Source organism: Gorilla gorilla, chromosome 10 (assembly GCF_029281585.2).
Source record: "Gorilla gorilla gorilla isolate KB3781 chromosome 10, NHGRI_mGorGor1-v2.1_pri, whole genome shotgun sequence".
NCBI lineage: Eukaryota > Metazoa > Chordata > Mammalia > Primates > Hominidae > Gorilla > Gorilla gorilla.
In genome coordinates this window covers 117,206,450-117,226,049 of record NC_073234.2, presented here as the reverse complement: position 1 = coordinate 117,226,049, position 19,600 = coordinate 117,206,450, and the positions used below count along the sequence as shown (strand labels likewise).

The 19,600-nt window shown below is 40.0% G+C and overlaps 1 protein-coding gene and 2 non-coding genes across 4 annotated transcripts in view; 2 read left to right on the top strand and 1 right to left on the bottom strand.

Moving 5' to 3' along the window:
* The window catches only part of GNPTAB (N-acetylglucosamine-1-phosphate transferase subunits alpha and beta), an 89,756-nt gene that overhangs the window by 31,788 nt on the left and 38,368 nt on the right, over positions 1-19,600 (top strand). For both annotated transcript variants that reach the window (XM_019038895.4, XM_055358782.2), the window contains exons 2-7: positions 2,301-2,386; positions 8,997-9,116; positions 10,464-10,505; positions 12,829-13,034; positions 18,400-18,464; positions 18,735-18,869. In XM_019038895.4, coding sequence (XP_018894440.1) covers positions 2,301-2,386; positions 8,997-9,116; positions 10,464-10,505; positions 12,829-13,034; positions 18,400-18,464; positions 18,735-18,869 — 654 coding nt within the window. The remainder of the gene's footprint in view (positions 1-2,300; positions 2,387-8,996; positions 9,117-10,463; positions 10,506-12,828; positions 13,035-18,399; positions 18,465-18,734; positions 18,870-19,600) is intronic.
* On the top strand, positions 2,545-2,654 carry LOC115930284 (U6 spliceosomal RNA). The gene has a single exon (XR_004066935.2). It is a non-coding gene; the product is annotated as a U6 spliceosomal RNA (small nuclear RNA).
* LOC115930352 (small nucleolar RNA U13) lies at positions 9,139-9,239 on the bottom strand. The gene has a single exon (XR_004066988.1). It is a non-coding gene; the product is annotated as a small nucleolar RNA U13 (small nucleolar RNA).

Genomic DNA, 19,600 nt, shown 5'->3' with positions numbered 1-19,600 from the left:
TTGCCTTTTTTAAAAAACAATGATTCTTAGCTAAATTCTTTTGTCTTGAAATGGCCAGCAACCACCACTGCAGACCTCAATCTATGGTACGTGTCAAACCATTCAACTTTTTCTTGTAATGACATGACTTTCCTCTGCTTCTTGGGAGCACTTCCATCGGCACTAGTGGCACTTTCTAAGAGTCCCATGATGTTCTTCGCAGTTTACGGTATTGCACTAAATATGAAAAATACGTAAGAAACATGAGAGATCACTTTTTACCGCAACATGCAGTTTACTAGAGAGACAAACTGCTCACGTGGAGATAATTAGTGTCACTACAGATACTCGCAACATGTGAGCTCGCTGCAATAGTAACAGGAGATGGGTACAAAATTATTTTAGTACAGTATATACTACAGTTGATTTTATTCGGTTATGATTTATTGCTGCATTTTTATGTTTGTTTACCTCTCTCAATTGCAAACGGTACCATGTACAGTCTGTGTTTGTATAAGTTTTGATACATTTTAACTTTTTATAATATAATAGATTTGCGTAAGTTCTGGATAATGAAAACAGAAGTGGTAGGTGCAGCTTCCATGATGTCTCCTTAAAGGTGGGGCATGTCTTTCCCTTTCCTTTCTGCAGTTGGAATGAATTCTAAATGCTTGGGCCCCACAGCCCATCTGAATGTAGCAGGGCCACTTCTTAGGGGCAGTGGAATAGGATGCTGGAGGAAGCCTGGTCAGGAAGGAGGGCATGTAGAGTAGAAGGAAAGGACACACAGAAAGATTAGATAGAAGAGAATGAGCTGGCAAAGGAGATGGAAAAGGAGCCACCAGGGCAACAGGAGGGAAAACCAAGAAAACATTTCCACAAAGAGGAATTGGGCAACTGCTATGAATACTTGAGTAAGAGATGAGGAAAATGCCGTTGAGTTTGACAATGTGGGGGCCTTGGTAAGGCCACTAAAGTGGTGAAAACATAAGTGATACTGGAGTGAGCTGAAGGGTGAATGGGAAAGCAGGAGATGACCTTGAAAGGGACAGAAAATGTGGGGTAGAGGGACTCACTGGAATGGATACGGAGTGAAGGGAAGGTGTTCCCAAGGTACAGGAACATGTTTGCGTGCCAATGGGAATAATCCTACTGAAAGGAAAAGAGAGGCAAGGTCTTGAGAACACACAAGTTGATGAGATCCAGAGGAAATAGAGATTGGATGTCTGCAAGGTGGAGGGACACTTCCTCTATGGTAAGAGGAATGAAAAAGAAAATGGGATGTATGTGTGGGTAGGTTTATAGATGTAGGGTGCAAACATGAGGGAACTTCTATCTAAAGCTTTCCATTTTCTCCTGAAATGTTTAACAAGGTCGTTAGCTGAAACCTCACAGGTAATAAGGTCCTTATCCTCCCATATCTTGTCAGTCCCTTATGTTTCTTGGTTTTTTGGTTTTTTGAGATGAAGTCTCGCTCTGTTGCCCAGGCTGGAGTGCAGTGGCGCGATCTTGGCTCACTGCAACCTATGCCTCCCAGGTTCAAGCAATTCTCCTGTCTCACCTCCCGAGTAGCTGGGACTGCAGGTGCATGCCGCCATGCCCAGCTAATTTTTTGTATTTTAGTAGAGACAGGGTTTCACCGTGTTGCCCAGGCTGGTCTCGAACTCCTGAGCTCAGGGAATCCACCCTCCTCAGCCTCCCAAAGTGCTAGGATTACAGGCGTGAGCCACCGTGCCCGGCCTGTCCCTTCTGTTTCTGCTTGTGTCTGTAAATGCTCTGAGAAGAGTCTTTCCTAAACTTTACATGGATTCTGTAACTGCCTTAAAATCCTTCAGTGCTTCCAAGGCACAGAAGGCACGTCACGCTTAGGGCCCAGCTTTCTTTCCTAGACCCGTTTCTCAACAGTTATCTACCTGTCTTCTGGACAAAGCCAGCCACACAGTTGCCCTGAAACAATTTGCCCTTGCTGCTTCTCAGCCTACAAGCATGCTCTTCTAACTGGCTGGCCCTGTCCTTTTTTCCCTACCTGGTGAACTCATTCTTCAAGACCCATTTCAAATACCACATCCTTTTAAACCTCTTTGATTCCGCTACCCCATTCCAAGCATGGTGAGACACTAAGTCTTTTAGTTTGTCGTTGTCAGGAACTGTAGCTTATTGACCTGGATCTAACACGATGTATGTGGTAGTCAGTAAGTGAATACATGAATTTTGATTGCTTTACCCATTTCTCTAGCAATTCTAATGAAATTAAAATGAAATGAAAGTTATATACTCTTAGTTTTTGATGCAAAGAAAACGTTTCTTTTTCTTTGTTCTAGGTGGTTCTGGAATGGAGCCGAGATCAATACCATGTTTTGTTTGATTCCTATAGAGACAATATTGCTGGAAAGTCCTTTCAGAATCGGTAAGATCTATTTTGGAGAAATCTATTATTTGGACCTAAATCGTAAGTCATGAAATAGCCATCCTGTAAATATGACAGTTTAAGGGGTCTTTCTGAGTTATAGATATGGTTTAACTTACTCAGGAGTATGCCCATCTGATGTGTTCACTTTAGCAGCACATATACTAAAAAAAAGGAAAAAAAAAATTGGAACGATACAGAGAAGATCAGTGTGGCCCCTGTGCAAGGGTGACACACCAATTCATGAAGTATTCCGTAAGATATTTTTTTTAAAATAAGGAAAGAAAATATGTCCATCTAAAGAAAAGTGTGTTCACCACATTTTGTGGGTGAAAAATCTGATTCACAGAGAGTAATCCCACCTTGTAGTTTACTGGGTACCTTAAATTGCATGATTGCATTTTCTGTCTCCCCGGGTCTGTGAGGTAAAGGGAATTTCATCCCCCTGTAGGATGAGGAAACCAGGTGGCTACTACACAGCCGGTTTCTGAGCCCTGGCCAGAATTCTGTTGACAGCGTCCTGTGAACTGGGAGCACTCCCCAGTAACCACTGGGGCTGAACCCCACTCCATTTGGTCACTCTTGCTGCTTACCTATGAGGGAGGAGCAAACAGCCTCATACCTCATTAGTGTGGGTCTTTCTCTTGGAAGGCCAAGCTTCTTAGTGCCGCCATTCTGGAATGCAGTCTTCACCATTTCTTGTCTTTGGGGATTTTTTTTTCCTCTTCACAAGACAGACCTCAGAATGGAAACAATTTTTTTCAACACCCTCCTTCCCTTTTTGCAGATAAAATGAATCACACAAGTCCTTTCTGGTTTTTGTTTCTGTCTTCTCACTGTTTTTTTGGTTTATTTTAGAAAATGTAGTCATTTCATTATAAAAGGTGTTTGTTTATTTTATTTTATTTTTATTTTTTATTTTTTTTGGAGACAGAGTTGCACTCTTGCCCAGGCTGGAGCGCAGTGGCACGATTTCTGCTCACTGCAACCTCCGCCTCCTGGATTCAAGCGATTCTCCTGCCTCAGCCTCCCAAGTAGCTGGGATTACAGGCATGCACCACCACGCACAGCTAATTTTTATATTTTTAGTAGAGACGGAGTTTCGCCATGTTGTCCAGGCTGGTCTCAAACTCCTGACCTCAGGTGATCCACCCGCCTTGGCCTCCCAAAGTGCTGAGGTTACAGGCATGAATCACCGCTCTCGGCCTATTCTCATTTTAAAATGAATTAAGTATTTTTAAAATGTTTCAGTTTTATTTTCAAATATGGCAAATATGGATAATTATAACCTTATAAACTAAAGCACTTTGGGGTCCATAATAATTTTTTAATTTTAAGGGACCAAACAGTAAAAGTTTGAGGACCATTCCTTAATATAGCAGTTCTGAAACTTTAGCTTGCAGTGGAGGGCTTAAGAAAATAACAGTTACTTCCCAGCCCAGAGTTTCTGCGTCTGTAGGTTTCAGAGGGATTCTGAGAATTTGCACTTCTACCAAACTTTCTGGTGATACCAAAGTTGCTGGTCTGGTGCCCCCACTGTGAAAACTACTGCATTAAAGGATTTTTAATGAAATATAATTTTCACTTTAACAAGTTAATTTCCCTAAGGAAAGTTCTAAATTGATTAACATTTTAAAATCATATATTTATTGATTTGTGCCTTATGCTGTGCCACGTGCAGATGGTGCACAGATGCATAGATCCCTGCCCCGAAGAAGCTTCAAACGTTTTTAAAAATTTTTAAATTAATTTTAAAAATTAATTAATTATTTATTTTTAGAGATGAGGTCTTACCGTGTTGCCCAGGCTGGTCTCAAACTCCTGGACTCAAGCAATCCTCCCATCTTGACCTCCCAAAGTGCTGAGATTAAAGGGATGAGTCACCATGCCCAGCTGCTTTAAACTTTTAGAAAGAAAACTAGCTTATTAGAAAATGCAGATTTTGAGGTCAGCAGTTTTAATCAAACACTCTTGTTCTCTTTCTAAAGAAGTTTAGAAGGTTGCACTAAAATATAGTTTGATTTTTATGTAGGCATATATTCAAAATTTCCTCATTTTGATGATGACAAAAATAGATCATATATAACATTTCACATGGTCTAATATATTTTAAGATACCATAACATTGATATATTTTCATTATTTTGCTAGTTTCTGTACAAATTTTTTATTTTTAAAATTTATTTATTTTAATAGAGATGGGGTCTTGCTGTATTGCCCAGGCTGGTCTCGAACTCCTGACTTCAAGCGATCCTCTTACCTCAGCCTCCCAAAGTGTTAAGATTACAGGTGTGAGCCACCATACCTGGCCAGTATAAATCTTTTTAAGGTTGTTTGCTCTGAATGAAAAAAATCCCATTCCATATGTCAGTAAAAGTGAATATATAAACTATTCACTGCTCCTAATTGTGAGGCATTAAGTCAATCCGAGGCTCAATTTTGTCATCTGTAAAATGTGGATATTAGATTAAGATCTATTGTATTAGATTAAGACTACAATCTCTTCCAACTCTTTGGTTCTAAAATACTACTGAAGGCCAGGCGCAGTGGCTCACGCCTGTAATCCTAGCACTGTGGGAGGCCAAGGCAGGCACATCACATGAGGTCAGGAGTTCAAGACCAGCCTGGCCAACATAGTGAAACCCCATCTCTACCAAAAATACAAAAATTAGCCAGGGCGGTGGTGGGTGCCTATAATCCCAGCTACTTGGGAGGCTGAGGCAGGGAGAATTGGTTGAACCTGGGAGGCATAGGTTGCAGTGAGCTGAGATGGCACCACTGCACTCCAGCCTGGGCGACAGAGCAAGACTCTATCTCTAAATAAGTAAGTAAATAAATAAATAAATAAGTAAGACAAAATACTATTTAAGTTCTCTGTTTTCTCACCTACTTTATAGAATGTAGAACCAAGGGACTGTTAAGTGGCTTTAATATTCACTTAAACTAAACAGTGATTAAAATGAAAGTTATGTCAGTGTCATTGCTGCTTTGGTTCTGAGTTATGAGTGACTTAGTCTTAGTTTTCAGCTCCAAGATAGTGCATTCCTTCTCATCTGTGAACCAAGATAGTGGTCTAGTGGTTAGAATGAAAGATTCAGAGTGTGACCATGTCTAATAGGAAAACAACTGACTCATTGACCTCGTGCAGATCACACAGTCTCCCTCCATTTGTCAGTTTTGCCAAAGTTAAATTGATCATGTAATACGTGCAGTATATTATGTTTTAATCAGCTAAATAATATAAATGATATATTAAAAATATTTAGTAGCAGGAAATATTTAGTTACAGGAAAGCTTAAGATGTAATTCTCCTCTCCTTTAACCTTTTCTTTTAAAAACACATCACTGAAGCAGTTTTTTAAAATTTATTTTTAGACTGAGCATAAATCACCTGGGAGGTTGGGAATGAGATGACCTTGGATAATTTACATGTGGGCAGTGTGAGGCAGATGGGTTTTTTTTTAAATGAGAAAGACTGATATATATGATAAAGGAATGAACTAATAGTTAGGCAACAAATATGTATTAAACCCCACCCATGTAGGAGGAACTATTCTAGGCCCTAGGTGTATAGTGGTGAACAAAATGAACTCATTGGCCTTATATAGAATTGGCATTTTAGTGGGGGAAAAAAAGCGAAGTGTATAACCTACATATAAATCAGTGGTTCCCAAAGTGCAATTTCTGGACCAGCAACATCAGCATTGCCTGAGAGCTTGTGAGAAAAGGAAATTCTACAAACATTAGAATTTATTTATTGATAAATTCAGAAAAACCCTAGATAGGGAAACCTTTGCAAATCATTACAGTAGGGAGAGAGAGCCCGAAGGTGTAGGAAAGAGAGGAAATAATTAATGAAGCAGGGCACAGAATGCATGATAACATTTCTGCCCTAGAGATACTCCATCTAGTGGAAGATAGGGCTGCATGGAAAATAGCACAGCACAGTACAGTCAGGATTCCTTACAGTCCAAAGTAGTGTGGAAGCTGCATATGAAGCTATAGATTCTCTTTGTGAGAGGTGAGGGAAGGGAGGGAATTGAGGAAGGAGGAGGTGGTTAAAGGAAGCATGAAAGAAAGAATGTTCTAGGCAGAAGGAAAAGCATATTCAAAGGTACAAAGTCCTGCAAGTTCGTTTCATCTTTGGACAAGGGTATACAACTGGATCATCCAGAACACAAGGTGCAGATTATGAAAGACTTTAGACCTTATTCTGCAGGCAGTGGTGAAACTTGACAAGACATTTGGTAAATACTCAGCTATCACATATACCAGAGAATAAGGTGATTCCTTATTTTCCTGATGAAGCTCTGGAACTCTGTTATCTCTTTGACCTTCATCTTCAACTATTCTCTTCCATTTGCTCTCCCCCCTCTGCTCAGGGAACTCGCCTCTGGGTCGTTGAACAAGCAAGATAGGCGCCTGCCTCAGGGCATTTGCCTTTGGTGTTCCCTTTCTCTGGCACATTCTTCTCTCAGTTACCCACCTGGCTGGCTTCCTCACTTCCTTCATATCTTTGCTGAAATGTCACCTTCTTACTGAGGCCATCTCTGATCTCCCTATTTAAAACTGACCGCCCCGCCTCCCCATAGACACTCTTTCTATCCCCATTTGCTGCTTTACTTTCTCCACAACATTTAACATCATCTGACTTTATTTATTTGATTTACTTCCTGTCTTCTCCCTTCTGGAATGTAAGCTCCATGAAGGCACAGATTTGGGCTTTGTTTTATTTACTGCTGAAACCCTAGCACCTAGAACAGTACCTAGCACATATTAAGTGCTCAATAAGAATTATTCAGTGAATGGATAAACTCATCCAGTTATCTCCCCTACTTCTTGCAAGCTAAAGGTTGTTTCATTTCTGTTAATTTTTTTCTTTCCATAATTCAAAAGATTTGTCTACCAAATAGCATTTATTTTCCCACGAGATAATATGGTAGCAACTGAAAGTCTAGGCTGTGCCTGGGCTGTGAAGAGGACAAAAGGAGGGTACGCTTTGGTCCTTGGCCTAAAAATAAAACTGCAAAACCCATACAGTTTCTTGGAAAGTACTAAACTTGAAATAGCACTATCTAAAGCAAATTTGGCCAACCTGCAGGCCATATGTGGCCAAGGACGGCTTTGAATGCGGCCCAACACAAATTTGTAAACTTCCTTAAAACATGATGAGATTTTTTTTTTTTTTTGCGTGGTTTTTTTTTTTTTTTTAGCTCATCAACTATCTTTAGTGTTAGTGTATTTTATGTGTGGCCCAAGACAATTCTTCTCCCACTGTGGCCTAGGGAAGCCTAAAGATTGGACACCGCTGATCTAAAGTAATATCAGTACCCAGATGTACACATGAACTCCTGTGTCATAAGTCAGAGTGGCATGCATCTGGGCAGGCCCCTGAAAGATGGGTAGGTTTTTGGTAGTGAGAGAAAAGGGAAGAGTGCTTTTGGCAGGGATAAAATCTGGGTAAAATCACTAAGGTGAGGCTTAAACAACATACTCAAGAATTAAAAGCCTGCCTGACTCTTTATTATGAGGACAAGATGATCAGGAAGAAATGGTGCAAGTTCAGGAAGGTCTTCTGTACTAGTGTCTCATATGTCAGCATATACTTATTGGTCACCTATGTGCCAGGCACTCTTCTCATTGCACAGATGCTTTAGAGAACAAAGCATGAAAGTTTTCTGCTTTCTTGGAGCTTACATTCTAGGAGAGGGCCACACATAATTAACAGAATAGGTTACAAGTTAATTATTTAATATGTTACAAAAGTAGTAAGTGCTGTGAAAAAAAAAAAAGGAAAAGCAGAGGTGAGGCTGGGGAGGGTGCGGGCTTGCGGGGGAGCAAGGCACAAGAAGGCTACAGCATTAAGTAGGGTTAGGACTTCATTGTGGGTTTTGATAACTTTTTTTGTAATTTGTTCTTTTTTTTTTAGAGACAAGGCCTCGATCTGTCTCCCAGGCTGGAGTGCAGTGGTACGATCATAGCTCACTGTAGTCCCACCTCAGCCTTTTGAGTAGCTGGGACTACAGATGCACACCACCATACCCAGCTAATTTTAAAAATTTTTTGTAGAGACAGGTTCTCACTATGTTGCCCAGGCTGGTCTCAAACTCCTGGGCTCAAGTGATCCTCCCACCTTGGCCTCCCAAAGTGCTGTGGTTATAGGCGTGAACCACTGTGCAGAGCCTGTAATTTTGTTCTTTAAACTTCTAATTTATTTTCTATGTTTGACTGCATTTGCATCCCAGCTCCCTTCTTTGCTAAATTATGAGAACAGGCAGTTTAATGTAAACTGAACTTCCAAGACTACTCTACTTCACCCACGAACAATCTTTAAATCTAATATTAGCCTTCTTACAGAGTGGCTGTGTGCATCAAGTGATGCAAATTACCTAAGTGTCTAGCATAATACAACTCACAGAGGAGGTACTTGGCAAATATTAGCCCCCCAGCTACAGTTTGAAAACATGCAGTTCTGTGATAATATGTCATGGTTGGATTACTTCTTCATAGATTTTTTTCATAATCTCTGGGTTTAAACCCTGTGATATTCTTATTACCAAATATATTGGAAAAATGCATTTAAGCTGGAGGATTTGTTGGTTTGCCCTAGGCTTTGTCTGCCCATGCCGATTGACGTTGTTTACACCTGGGTGAATGGCACAGATCTTGAACTACTGAAGGAACTACAGCAGGTCAGAGAACAGATGGAGGAGGAGCAGAAAGCAATGAGGTAAAACTGATTTTTTTTTTCACATCAGATGGGTAATGTGGCGATGTAATAAGGTCTGAGGGTGGCACATCTCACATATGAGCATGAAAACCCAGTCATCATGCTAATGAACTACAAAAGGATCTGGTAAAACTGATTTTTAAAAAACAAAACAGGCCAGGCATGGTGGCTCACACCTGTAATCCCAGAACTTTGGGAGGTGGAGGTGGGAGGATCACTTGAGGCCAGGAGTTCAAGACCAGCCTGGGCAACATAGTGAGACTTCATCTCTACAAAAAATAAAAAGTTTGTTGGGCGTGATGGTGCACGCCTGCAATCCCAGCTAATTGGGAGGCTGAGGCGGGAGAATCATTTGAGCTCAGGAGGTTGAGGCTGCAGTGAGCCGTGATTGTATCACTGCCCTCCAACTTGGGTGACAGAGTGAGACCCTGTCTCAAAAAAGAAAAAGAAAAAAAACAAAACAAAACACATAGTCCTGTGAGTACAAGTAAGCATGCATTAGAGAAGGGTAAGTTGATTTTCACAGGGCCATCCAAACAAACTTGCCCCTCAGTTCATGCCATTACGAGATCTTGGCAGTCATCCATCTGGCCTGTGTTTCTTGGTGCCCAAGGAGAACTCAGCCACTTTTGCCAGATACTGGCCTCACTTTGTTAGATGATGATTTTATGAATATGGTGCTCTAGTGACAGCTTGCTCTCCAAGGGACCTAAAGACAGAGGACCCCCTCCCCCAACCCGCTGGCTGCCTACTCACTCATTTTGAGCCCCAGGTGTGGTATCTTCTTGAAATAAGTGTTTATTATGAAAAATATCTCCACAGTAAGACAGATTCTTCCCTTGAAAAATATAATAGGCCCACAGACTTGTTTCCATTTGAAAACGGCAGTAAAAAGTATATTCCCTTTATGCCTTTTAGGAATAAATTACAGACTATGGAATTAGAAACTTTGGTACTTTTTATTTAATATATGAGATTGGTCATTTTATTTACTTTATCTGGGAAAGATACAGCGGACTTCTGGATAGCCATAAGAGGTAGGAACCTGGCTAATGTAATTCCCCTTTGATTCGTTAGGAGTATTTCTTAGTACCTACTTGTTGACTTCTTTGTGAATGTCAAGAGTGCACCCCAGTGCAGGTCTTTGGCCACCTTATATTGGAGCAAATTCATTTTCTCTTTGTTAGAGGTTATATGACTTTCCCAGTGCATGAAAATGGCTGACAGCCTGGTACCATGTTTTACTAATAAAATATGAAAGTTTATGCTCTAAGCAAACCGTCTTGGTTACAGTGGGAGGTATAGTAGCCCATATGTATGTAATAAACTGTATTTGCTTTTTATTAGAGAAATCCTTGGGAAAAACACAACGGAACCTACTAAGAAGAGGTAAGCATTTTGATTTCCTCTCAAGAGTAAAAATTGAAGGATTGAAGTGAAATTTCAGATTATCATTTGTTTTTATTGGGTACACAGGATTTTGTATTTATTATCCATATAGTTTTTGACCCCAAATTAGGTACATCTATTAGATAGGAAATTTTGCAGTGCTGAGTGCATAGTTGACTGAGAATTCTGGTTATTTTGCTAACCAAAGCTTCACTGCATTGGGGAGGGTTAGAGTCCCAAGATTTCCTTCTCTTTAGTTCCCTCTTGGTGCATTGTTATCTTGGTCCACTTACACTATATCTTCTACCCAGTATTTTCATTTATAAAATTTATGTCCATCATTTACTTATAGGTTCAATATATACATCCTTATCTTTAAAAGCTGTGAAGCTGTATATTTTATGTTTAAGAACCTGGGAAGGAGATTTAGCCCAACAACAAGAACCAAATACACCTATCTTGACTTGAGTCATTCCTGACTCTGATAGGTCCTTAAAACAAGACTGTCTCACTGACAAGCAATCTCTGTTAATTGTCACCTCCCCACTTAACCATCAGACTTTTAAAAACACTTATTGATAGAGAAGATCCTGAGAATTTCAAGATCCAGAAGTGCTTTTTTTTTTTTTTGAGACGGAGTTTCGCTCTTGTTGTCCAGGCTGGAGTGTGGTGGCGTGATCTCGGCTCACCGCAACCTCCGCCTCCCAGGTTCAAGCAATTCTCCTGCCTTAGCTTCCCGAGTAGCTAGGATTACAGGCATGCACCACCACGCCTGGCTAATTTTGTATTTTTAGTAGAGACGGGGTTTCTCCATGTTGATCAGGCTGGTCTCAAACTCCCGACCTCAGGTGATCCGCCCACCTTGGCCTCCCAAAGTACTGGATTACAGGCGTGAGTCACCGCATCCAGCCTCAGAAGTGCCTTCTAAGCTATCTTTTATGTTAATTATATAGCTTTATTTATAAACTATATTAACATTAATACTGTTTTTTAAATGGTTTTTAAATTATTTAAATAAAAGCAATGGTGCAACATGAAAGATTGAGAGGAAAGTGAAAAGCAAAAACTCACAAAATTTTATAACTCTTATTTAACAACTGTTATTTTTATTCCCTTTTCATGCATATTTGAATAGTTGTAGTTTATAATCTATGGGCAGTTTTGTATCCTTTTTAAACTTTATGTAATTATATGTATGTATCATGTTGATGCATTATCTTCATGCTTCATATCTTTCAGTTTTAATAGTTGTATAATATTCCATAAAGTGACTACTGTAATTTACTAAATGTTGGGCATTTCTGTATTTCACTATTGTCAATATTTCATGATACTTATATTTAGGTCTGTGGCATTTTCTGTGTGTGGGTTTGTTTTTCCTGTTTTGTTTCTCTTCCCTACTTGGACTGGACTAGATTCCTAAAAGTAAGATTACTGAGGAAGAAGCTTATGTATGTTTTTATGGTTCTGAATAAGTATATATGTATACATGTGTGTATTAGACAAGCATACATGTATATATTACCAACTTGCTTTCCCAAAAGATTTGGTGTCGTTTGGAGTGACACCAGCAGTATTTAAGAGAAGGAGATTTACTGCACTTGTGCTAATATTGAGTCATCATTTTTTGAGGGGTGCTAATTTAGTAAAGGTGATAGCTCATTGTTTTCTTTTACATTTCTTTATTAAGGAAGTTGAACAATTTTTTATACTGTTTAACTGGTTATAGGTCCTACTTTGTGAATTTTCTAGCCATGTCCTTTGCCCATCCATTTGTTTATTCAGGTAATATGTTTATTGTAGATATTTCTTATAATCAGATAGAAATATCTCATATAAATTTATTTTAGAACCATGTCACAGTTGCTTTTGTTTACATCAATGTAGTGTCATATCCAATGTATTTAGTTGTTTTCTAACTGTAATTGGTAACTTGTATCTGGTAACATGACACTCTATTAACCAGAATCTGCCTCCTTCCTAATCTGTCCAATAATGGGCTTTATTGGAATTATGAATAATCTTTAAAAAATGATAGTAATGAAGTGCTTAATTTCATGTGCATTTTGGAATTAGTAAATATTGGTGGGAATCTTATTAATGGGAGTTTGAAAGCTCTATCTTTGGAGTTGGGTTTAACAATTTTATATCACACCTGCTAACTTAACTTTTGTATCCATGAGATAAAAGTCTTCATTTGTTAAAATATTATGATTTTTTATGGGCTATAAAAAAATCTGAAAAATTTAGTAGTATGACAAGCTTCTCATTGTTGATTAAATTTAAAGAATGTAATTGTAAGCATGTTGGTGTTTCTTTCCAGTGAGAAGCAGTTAGAGTGTTTGCTAACACACTGCATTAAGGTGCCAATGCTTGTCCTGGACCCAGCCCTGCCAGTCAACATCACCCTGAAGGACCTGCCATCTCTTTATCCTTCTTTTCATTCTGCTAGTGACATATTCAATGTTGCAAAACCAAAAAACCCTTCTACCAATGTCTCAGTTGTTGTTTTTGAAAGTACTAAGGATGGTAAGATCTTTTTATGGATATTTTAAAATCATGTTATCATTGGATGTTTGAATAACAAAATTCTGAGTGGAATAGAAATGATTCATTCTTAAATGTCTGATAAACTTTTCTAAAAATGCACAAAGAGAAGCAAAAGAGCTGCTATTGTATTTTGGCCTTAACCTCAAAAAGGGATTGCTGCATACATTTTACTCTGTGTAATACACATACCTTTCTGTGCTGTGATGAGGACTTTCAATCTGATATCACAATTACCTTGTTCTCTTGGCTCTGAATTATTCTAGAGGCAATTTTTCTACCATATAACTCCTCTACAAGGTAGCGTTCTGCAGTTTGGGCAGAACATACCTGGAGTATTCATTCTTTACATTCTGAAATATATGAACTGAATGTGTTTCCTCCAAAATTTGTATGTTGAAATCGTAACCCCCAGCATGATGGTATTGGGAGGTGGAGCCTTTGATGGGATTAGTACCCTTATAAAAGAGATTCCAGGCTGGGCATAGTGGCTCATGCCTGTAATCCTAGCAATTTTGGGAGACTAAGAAGGATTGCTTGAGCCTAAGGAGTTCAAGACCAGCCTGGGCAACATACTGAGAACCTGTCTCTACCAAAAAACAACAACAACAGCAACCAAAAAAACACACAGCTGGACATGGTGGTATGTGCCTGTAGTCCTAGCTACTTGGGAGGCTAAGGCAGGAGGATCGCTTGAGCCCAGGAATTCAAGGCTGAGCAGTACTCCAGCCTAGACAGTAGAACAAGGCCTTGGCTCAAAATAATAAATAATAGCAAAAGAGACTCCAGAGAGCTCCCTCTGCTCTCCACCATGTGACGTTATGAGAAGATGCTGTCTGCAACCTAGAAGAGCACCCTCACCAAAACCCAAGTGTGCTGGCACTCTGATCTCAGACTTTGGCCACAGAACTGTGAAAAACAGATTTCTGTTATTTATAAGACAACAGATGATTTGGGCAGATAATGGAATTAAAATGGTAATTCCTGGCATAAAACTGCACCCACATCCTTAGAGATCCCATTCTCCCACTTGACCAGTGTACTGCTGAGCCCATAACCTGCGTCTTCTGCTCTAGCCGCTTGTCTGTCTCATTCCTCCTCTGCATGGATTGTCTCTGTTTGGAAGGTCCGTGGTTTTTATGTGTAAAATGAAAGCTGCCATGTTCCCTTTCCAACACCAAGTCTAGTTCTCTAGCTCCCATTCTGTCAGTGTCATACCTCCCAGCTTAAATCTTTGGAACCATCTTTGACTCCTTACTTTTTACATCTATAACTAATAATTAACTTCATCCTATGACTTGCTTTTTTTTTTTTTTTTCACATGATTCTTAGGTTCTTACCTTACTTATTTCCTCCACACCAGACTGAATTCCCTCACACAGACTCCAGTAATAGGACTCCTGCTCTGTCTATGTAAAGTCCGTCTCAGTCTGTCTGGCACACAGGTCTCAAATAAATCTGAAAACCCTGATTTTATGGGTTCACTGCCTTTATGAAAATAATAATATAGCAGTTCATGTTTGCTTTTCACATGGATACAAACTTCTCTTCCTGGTGTTTGGGATTCAGCTTTAATTGCCTTGATTTTGTCAGTTGATCCCCACATCCCTGCCCTCCCTGCATCACATTGCAGCTGTCAGTGTCTTCACACATGTGGTGCTAGGCCCTTCCCCTTGCCTCTCAGTACATCCCCTGCTTCGTCCAGCCCCACTTCAAGTCCTCTCTCCTTCATGAAGCTCCCGGACTAATATATTCACAATGATTTTATTTTTACTTTTCTGTATTTCTGTAATACTTATAATCTAACTCATGACTTTAGGTTTTGATTGCACAGGAGTTTATGGTTTTTCTCATGGAATTTTTTTATTGAACAGAAAACTTACCACTCACCAGTTTATATCCTGATCAGTGTCTAACAGTGCTCGCTCCCTGATACTTAACAAGTTAGTTTGAGGTTGGGTGTGGTGGCTCACGCCTATAATCCCAGCACTTTGGGAGGCCAAGGTGGGCAGATTGCTTGAGCTCAGGACTTCAAAACCAGACTTGGTAACATGGCAAAACCCTGTCTCTACGAGAAAAAAAAAAAAAAAAAAAATTAGTCTGGCATGATGGCATGCACCTGTAATCCCAGCTACTTGGGAGGCTGAGATGGTAGGATCGCTTGAGCCTGGGAGGTTGAGGCTGCAGTGAGCTGAGATTGCACCACTGATCTCCAGCCTGGGCAAGAGTGAGACCCTGTCTGAAAAAAAAAAGTTATTTTTAGTATGAAAGGAAATGTTAACCTTTCCAAGTATAAATATCTGCCCCTTCACTCTATAGATCCTGAACTGATTTGTACCTCAGCACTCACATATTCGAACTGCAGCCTGGAGCTGGGTCTACTCAGCAAAGTAGTTTTTCCAGTCAAGCTTATACTTTTTGATTTATAGCAAACAAATTTCCTCCAGTGGCAATTCATTTTACCTCTAGACTAAACTGACTTTTAAAAGGAACCACAAACTGCTTCCTTATAACTTTCTCACATAGGTTAAAGTTGTGCCTCCTATGGTCACACAACTCATGTAATCCCTCTCCCTTGGGACATTTTATTTTCCTTTCTTTGGCTGTCTCTCAGGGACTTGTCAGTGTCCCAGTTTGCTCTTCTCAGATTACTTTTAAAATGTGTCAATGGGAAGTGAACATTCTATTTTAGTGCGGTTCCGTCTTGGCAGGGAGAGCAGGACTGTCTGTTTAACGAGTGCTTATTAAGTGCCTGCTGTGTGCCAGGTACTGTTCCCTGTACTGAAGATACAGCAGGGAACAGATGGGCAAAAATCTCTACCCTTACATTGAGTTTACATCTTGGTGGAGGGAGTCAGAGAGTCAGACGGTAAACACGATAAATAAGTAGATTACATAGTTTGTAGAAGATAATGCTGTGGAAAAAAACCAAGCAGGGGCAGCAGCAGAGGAAGTGTCGGCCAGGGCAGGGGGTTGCAATTCTAATTTGGATGGTAGGGACATTCCTCACTCAGAAGGTGACTTTTGAGTGGAAATGTGAAGAAGGTGAGGTAGCCAGCAATGCGAATATCTGGGGAAAGAGTGATCTGGGTAAGTAGAATAGCCATTGCAAAGGCCCTGAGGCAGGAGTGTATCTGGCATGTTTGAAGAAAAGCCAGGAGGCCAGTGTGGCTGGAATAGAGTGAACAAGACAGAGGCAGGCAGTAGATGAACCTGAAGAAGTAAGCAGGGGACCAAATAGTGTAGGCCCTGGTAACCATAACAAGGACTTGGCTTTAACTTGGAGTAGGATGAGGAATCACCAGAGGGTTTTGAGTAGAAATGTAATGTGATCTGACTTACATTCCAGGCGGTCAATCTGGCTTCTTTGGTGGAAATAGACTGAGGAGGGGCAAAAGTTGTGATAATTCAGACAAGAGGGAAGGTTGCTTAGACCAGGGAGGTGCAGTGAAGATAAGAAGTGGTTGGATTCTGGACATTTTGAAGGTCAACCCAACAGCGTTTCCTAATGACTCGGTGTTAGAGAACATCATCACCTTTTTTATTCGACATACTTTACTTCTGTTTAAAAGCACGAAAACGTGATGGAAATTCAGTGTGGCCACAGCACATTGTTGACTCATACTGAACTCACTGTTGAGTAAAACTTATCTTTTAAAAAAAAAACATATCTTCTAATGCTCAAATACCTATTTTAGTGTATGCTTGTATAGTTGGTTTTGGTACCAAGTTATAAAGGTTTTACTTCATAGGAGATTTTATTTTGCCAGATTTGACTCATTGCTCCAAATAGTCACAAATTTGGGAAATCCATAGTCTCTTATCCAGGACAATAGCTTCTCTGCCATCTTCCTATGAATCTACACATTTCACAAGCATGCCTTCTGTAACTTTCATTGATAGAGGGTTCAGCAAGACCCGACCTATGACTAATCTCCTAAACCTCCCTCTAGGTTGATTGCGGCTTTGTTACCTACACCTCTTTGGTAGAATTGGTAAAGTTCTAGCCCACCTGAGCATCGAGCCTGTACGTCTTTGTTATATCCATGAAGATGACGTGAGATGCCCTTAGCTACTTTGCTGAGATTACAAATACATATACCAGGTCTGTTAGGTAGAATTCATCATATCAATGGAAAGAGAGGGAGAAAAGTTTACCTGATAAAGTTGTAATGAACTCATACTCTTAACAGCCAGTGCTTCCTTTAAAGATAAACAGTGTATTATGAAGGCTTTCTTTTGTCAGTGCTCACCAACTATATTGTTTTTTTTTTTTCAGTTTTTGAGACCAGGCCTCACTCTGTCACCCAAGCTAGAGTGCAGTGGCATGATCATGGCTCACCACAGCCCCAACTCCGGGGCTCAGATGATCCTCCCATCTCAGCCTCCTGAGTAGCCGGGACTAGAGGTGCACACCACCACACTCGGCTAGTTTTTGTGTTTTTTGTTTGTTTGTTTGTTTTTTGTAGAGACAGGGTTTTGCCATGTTGCCCAGGCTGATCTAGAACTTCTGGGCTCAAGTGATACTCCTGCCTCAGCCTCCCAAAGTGCTGGGATTACAGGCATGAGCTACTGTACCCTGTAACTATAGTACACTTGAGACTCATGCCCAGGATTGACATCTCATCTCATCAGGCTATAATTTGGAGAATCTGCCTTCTTTGTTTATCTTGAAGATCAGAATTGGAGCTTTCTGACCTCTCTTTTGTTTTCCACAATCCCTGAATGTCAGCAGTGAGTTTGTTGATCTCACTTGTCCCCATCACTAACTCTCTCCCAGTTGGGCTGTGTCACCCCCAATCCCTACCGCGACTTATGATGCTCCATTCAGCAGCACCCAATGAACTGGGGATTCATTATGAGAAAACTGTGCCTCTTAAGGAACCACAAGATCCATAGTAGCCCCCTGCTGTTAACATACATGCCACTGCCTGGTGTTCAAGGGCCCCCTTTGGTTACCCTTGTTTCCTAGTACTCACCACTCCCAAATATTTTACTCTGGTCAAACAATTGTTTTTTTTCCCCCCCGTCTTTGCATATACATCTGTGATTTCTATCATCCTATCATTTCCATCTTCGCATTCTAGCTTAAATTTGACTGCTCCCATGAAGAATTCCCTTTATGTCAATCACCTTTGGTATTGTGAAATTTAACATTTCAATGTACACTGATTTACATTGTTCCCCTTTTGTTGAATGGGCTAATTTTGTCTCCTTCAGCTTCCTTTTTTTTGACCATATATTATGCTGCTTTAATAGCTCTCAGAATGTTTTCACAGTGTTCTGCCAGACACCATAGTTGAGTATTCATTAAAAATGTGCTTGTTTATTGTATTCTTGGTTGTAGTTGAAGATGCCCACTCTGGACTGCTTAAAGGAAACAGCAGACAGACAGTATGGAGGGGCTACTTGGTATGTTATTTTAAATTTAATTGCGTTTTTACAATAGACTAGAATAAACATATGAATAATAAAGCTGTTTTTCTTTGAGGATCTTTTTAATGTTTATTTTTTATCTAAGGGTAGCTTACTAATATTAATGACTGTTGATTCAAGTAATCCTAAAAATCATATTTTGAAGCTTGTGTTGTGATGCAATAGATCTTTACCAGTTTTCTCAGCTGTAGGTTTTCACCAGCCTCATGATGTGGAAAATGAGTTATGTTTTTCCCCTTATTTTAGACAACAGATAAAGAAGTCCCTGGATTAGTGCTAATGCAAGATTTGGCTTTCCTGAGTGGATTTCCACCAACATTCAAGGAAACAAATCAACTAAAAACAAAATTGCCAGAAAATCTTTCCTCTAAAGTCAAACTGGTAAGAACATAGAAAATAGAGCAATTAGCCTGGCACATTCTCATTTAATGTGTGATTCTTTTCTTGTGGTCCATTTTTTTCCCCCAAAGTTTAGCTGATAAACATAAGAAGCAAAGAGGGATTCTGTTCTGCCGGAAGAGCCTCACTCCTTACTTTTAATTTGGGCAAAAATCTAAGAGTCTTATTTGGTTTGCTTGTTTCCTGGATAGAGAAGGATTCATTTGTTTAACAGATGAGCTCCTACAATGTCTTAGGTGACATTACAGCTGCTGGGGATGCAGCAGTGGACAAAACAGACAAAGGCCCGGATGGAACTTAGGGTGTGAACAATGGAAGCATGGGAGGAGGAGATGAGGGGAAGTCATAAATGTCATCAATGCACACAGCCTGTTGTTTACCCAAAGCTTTCACTCATAAAGGTAGTGTGCTTCAGATACATGGAACATCTGCTAATGAGAACCATTCATTAGTAACTAATTGAGGGACAAATGTATTTAAAATTTATACTTATTAGCTCTTCAGGCTTGACCATTGATGCCACTTGTTAAGGTGGACTCTGGAGGCTGGCCTGGGACATGCCTTTTCCTTAACATGTATTGTTTTCAGATCCTTTATCTGATTGACTTAGGACATAGTCCATGTGGGTGTTCTCTCTATTTGACCTTACGTCAAGATGCCTGCTATTCTGTCAGAAGTGTTTCAGGTTGTAAATCGTGAATGTCCCATCTCTT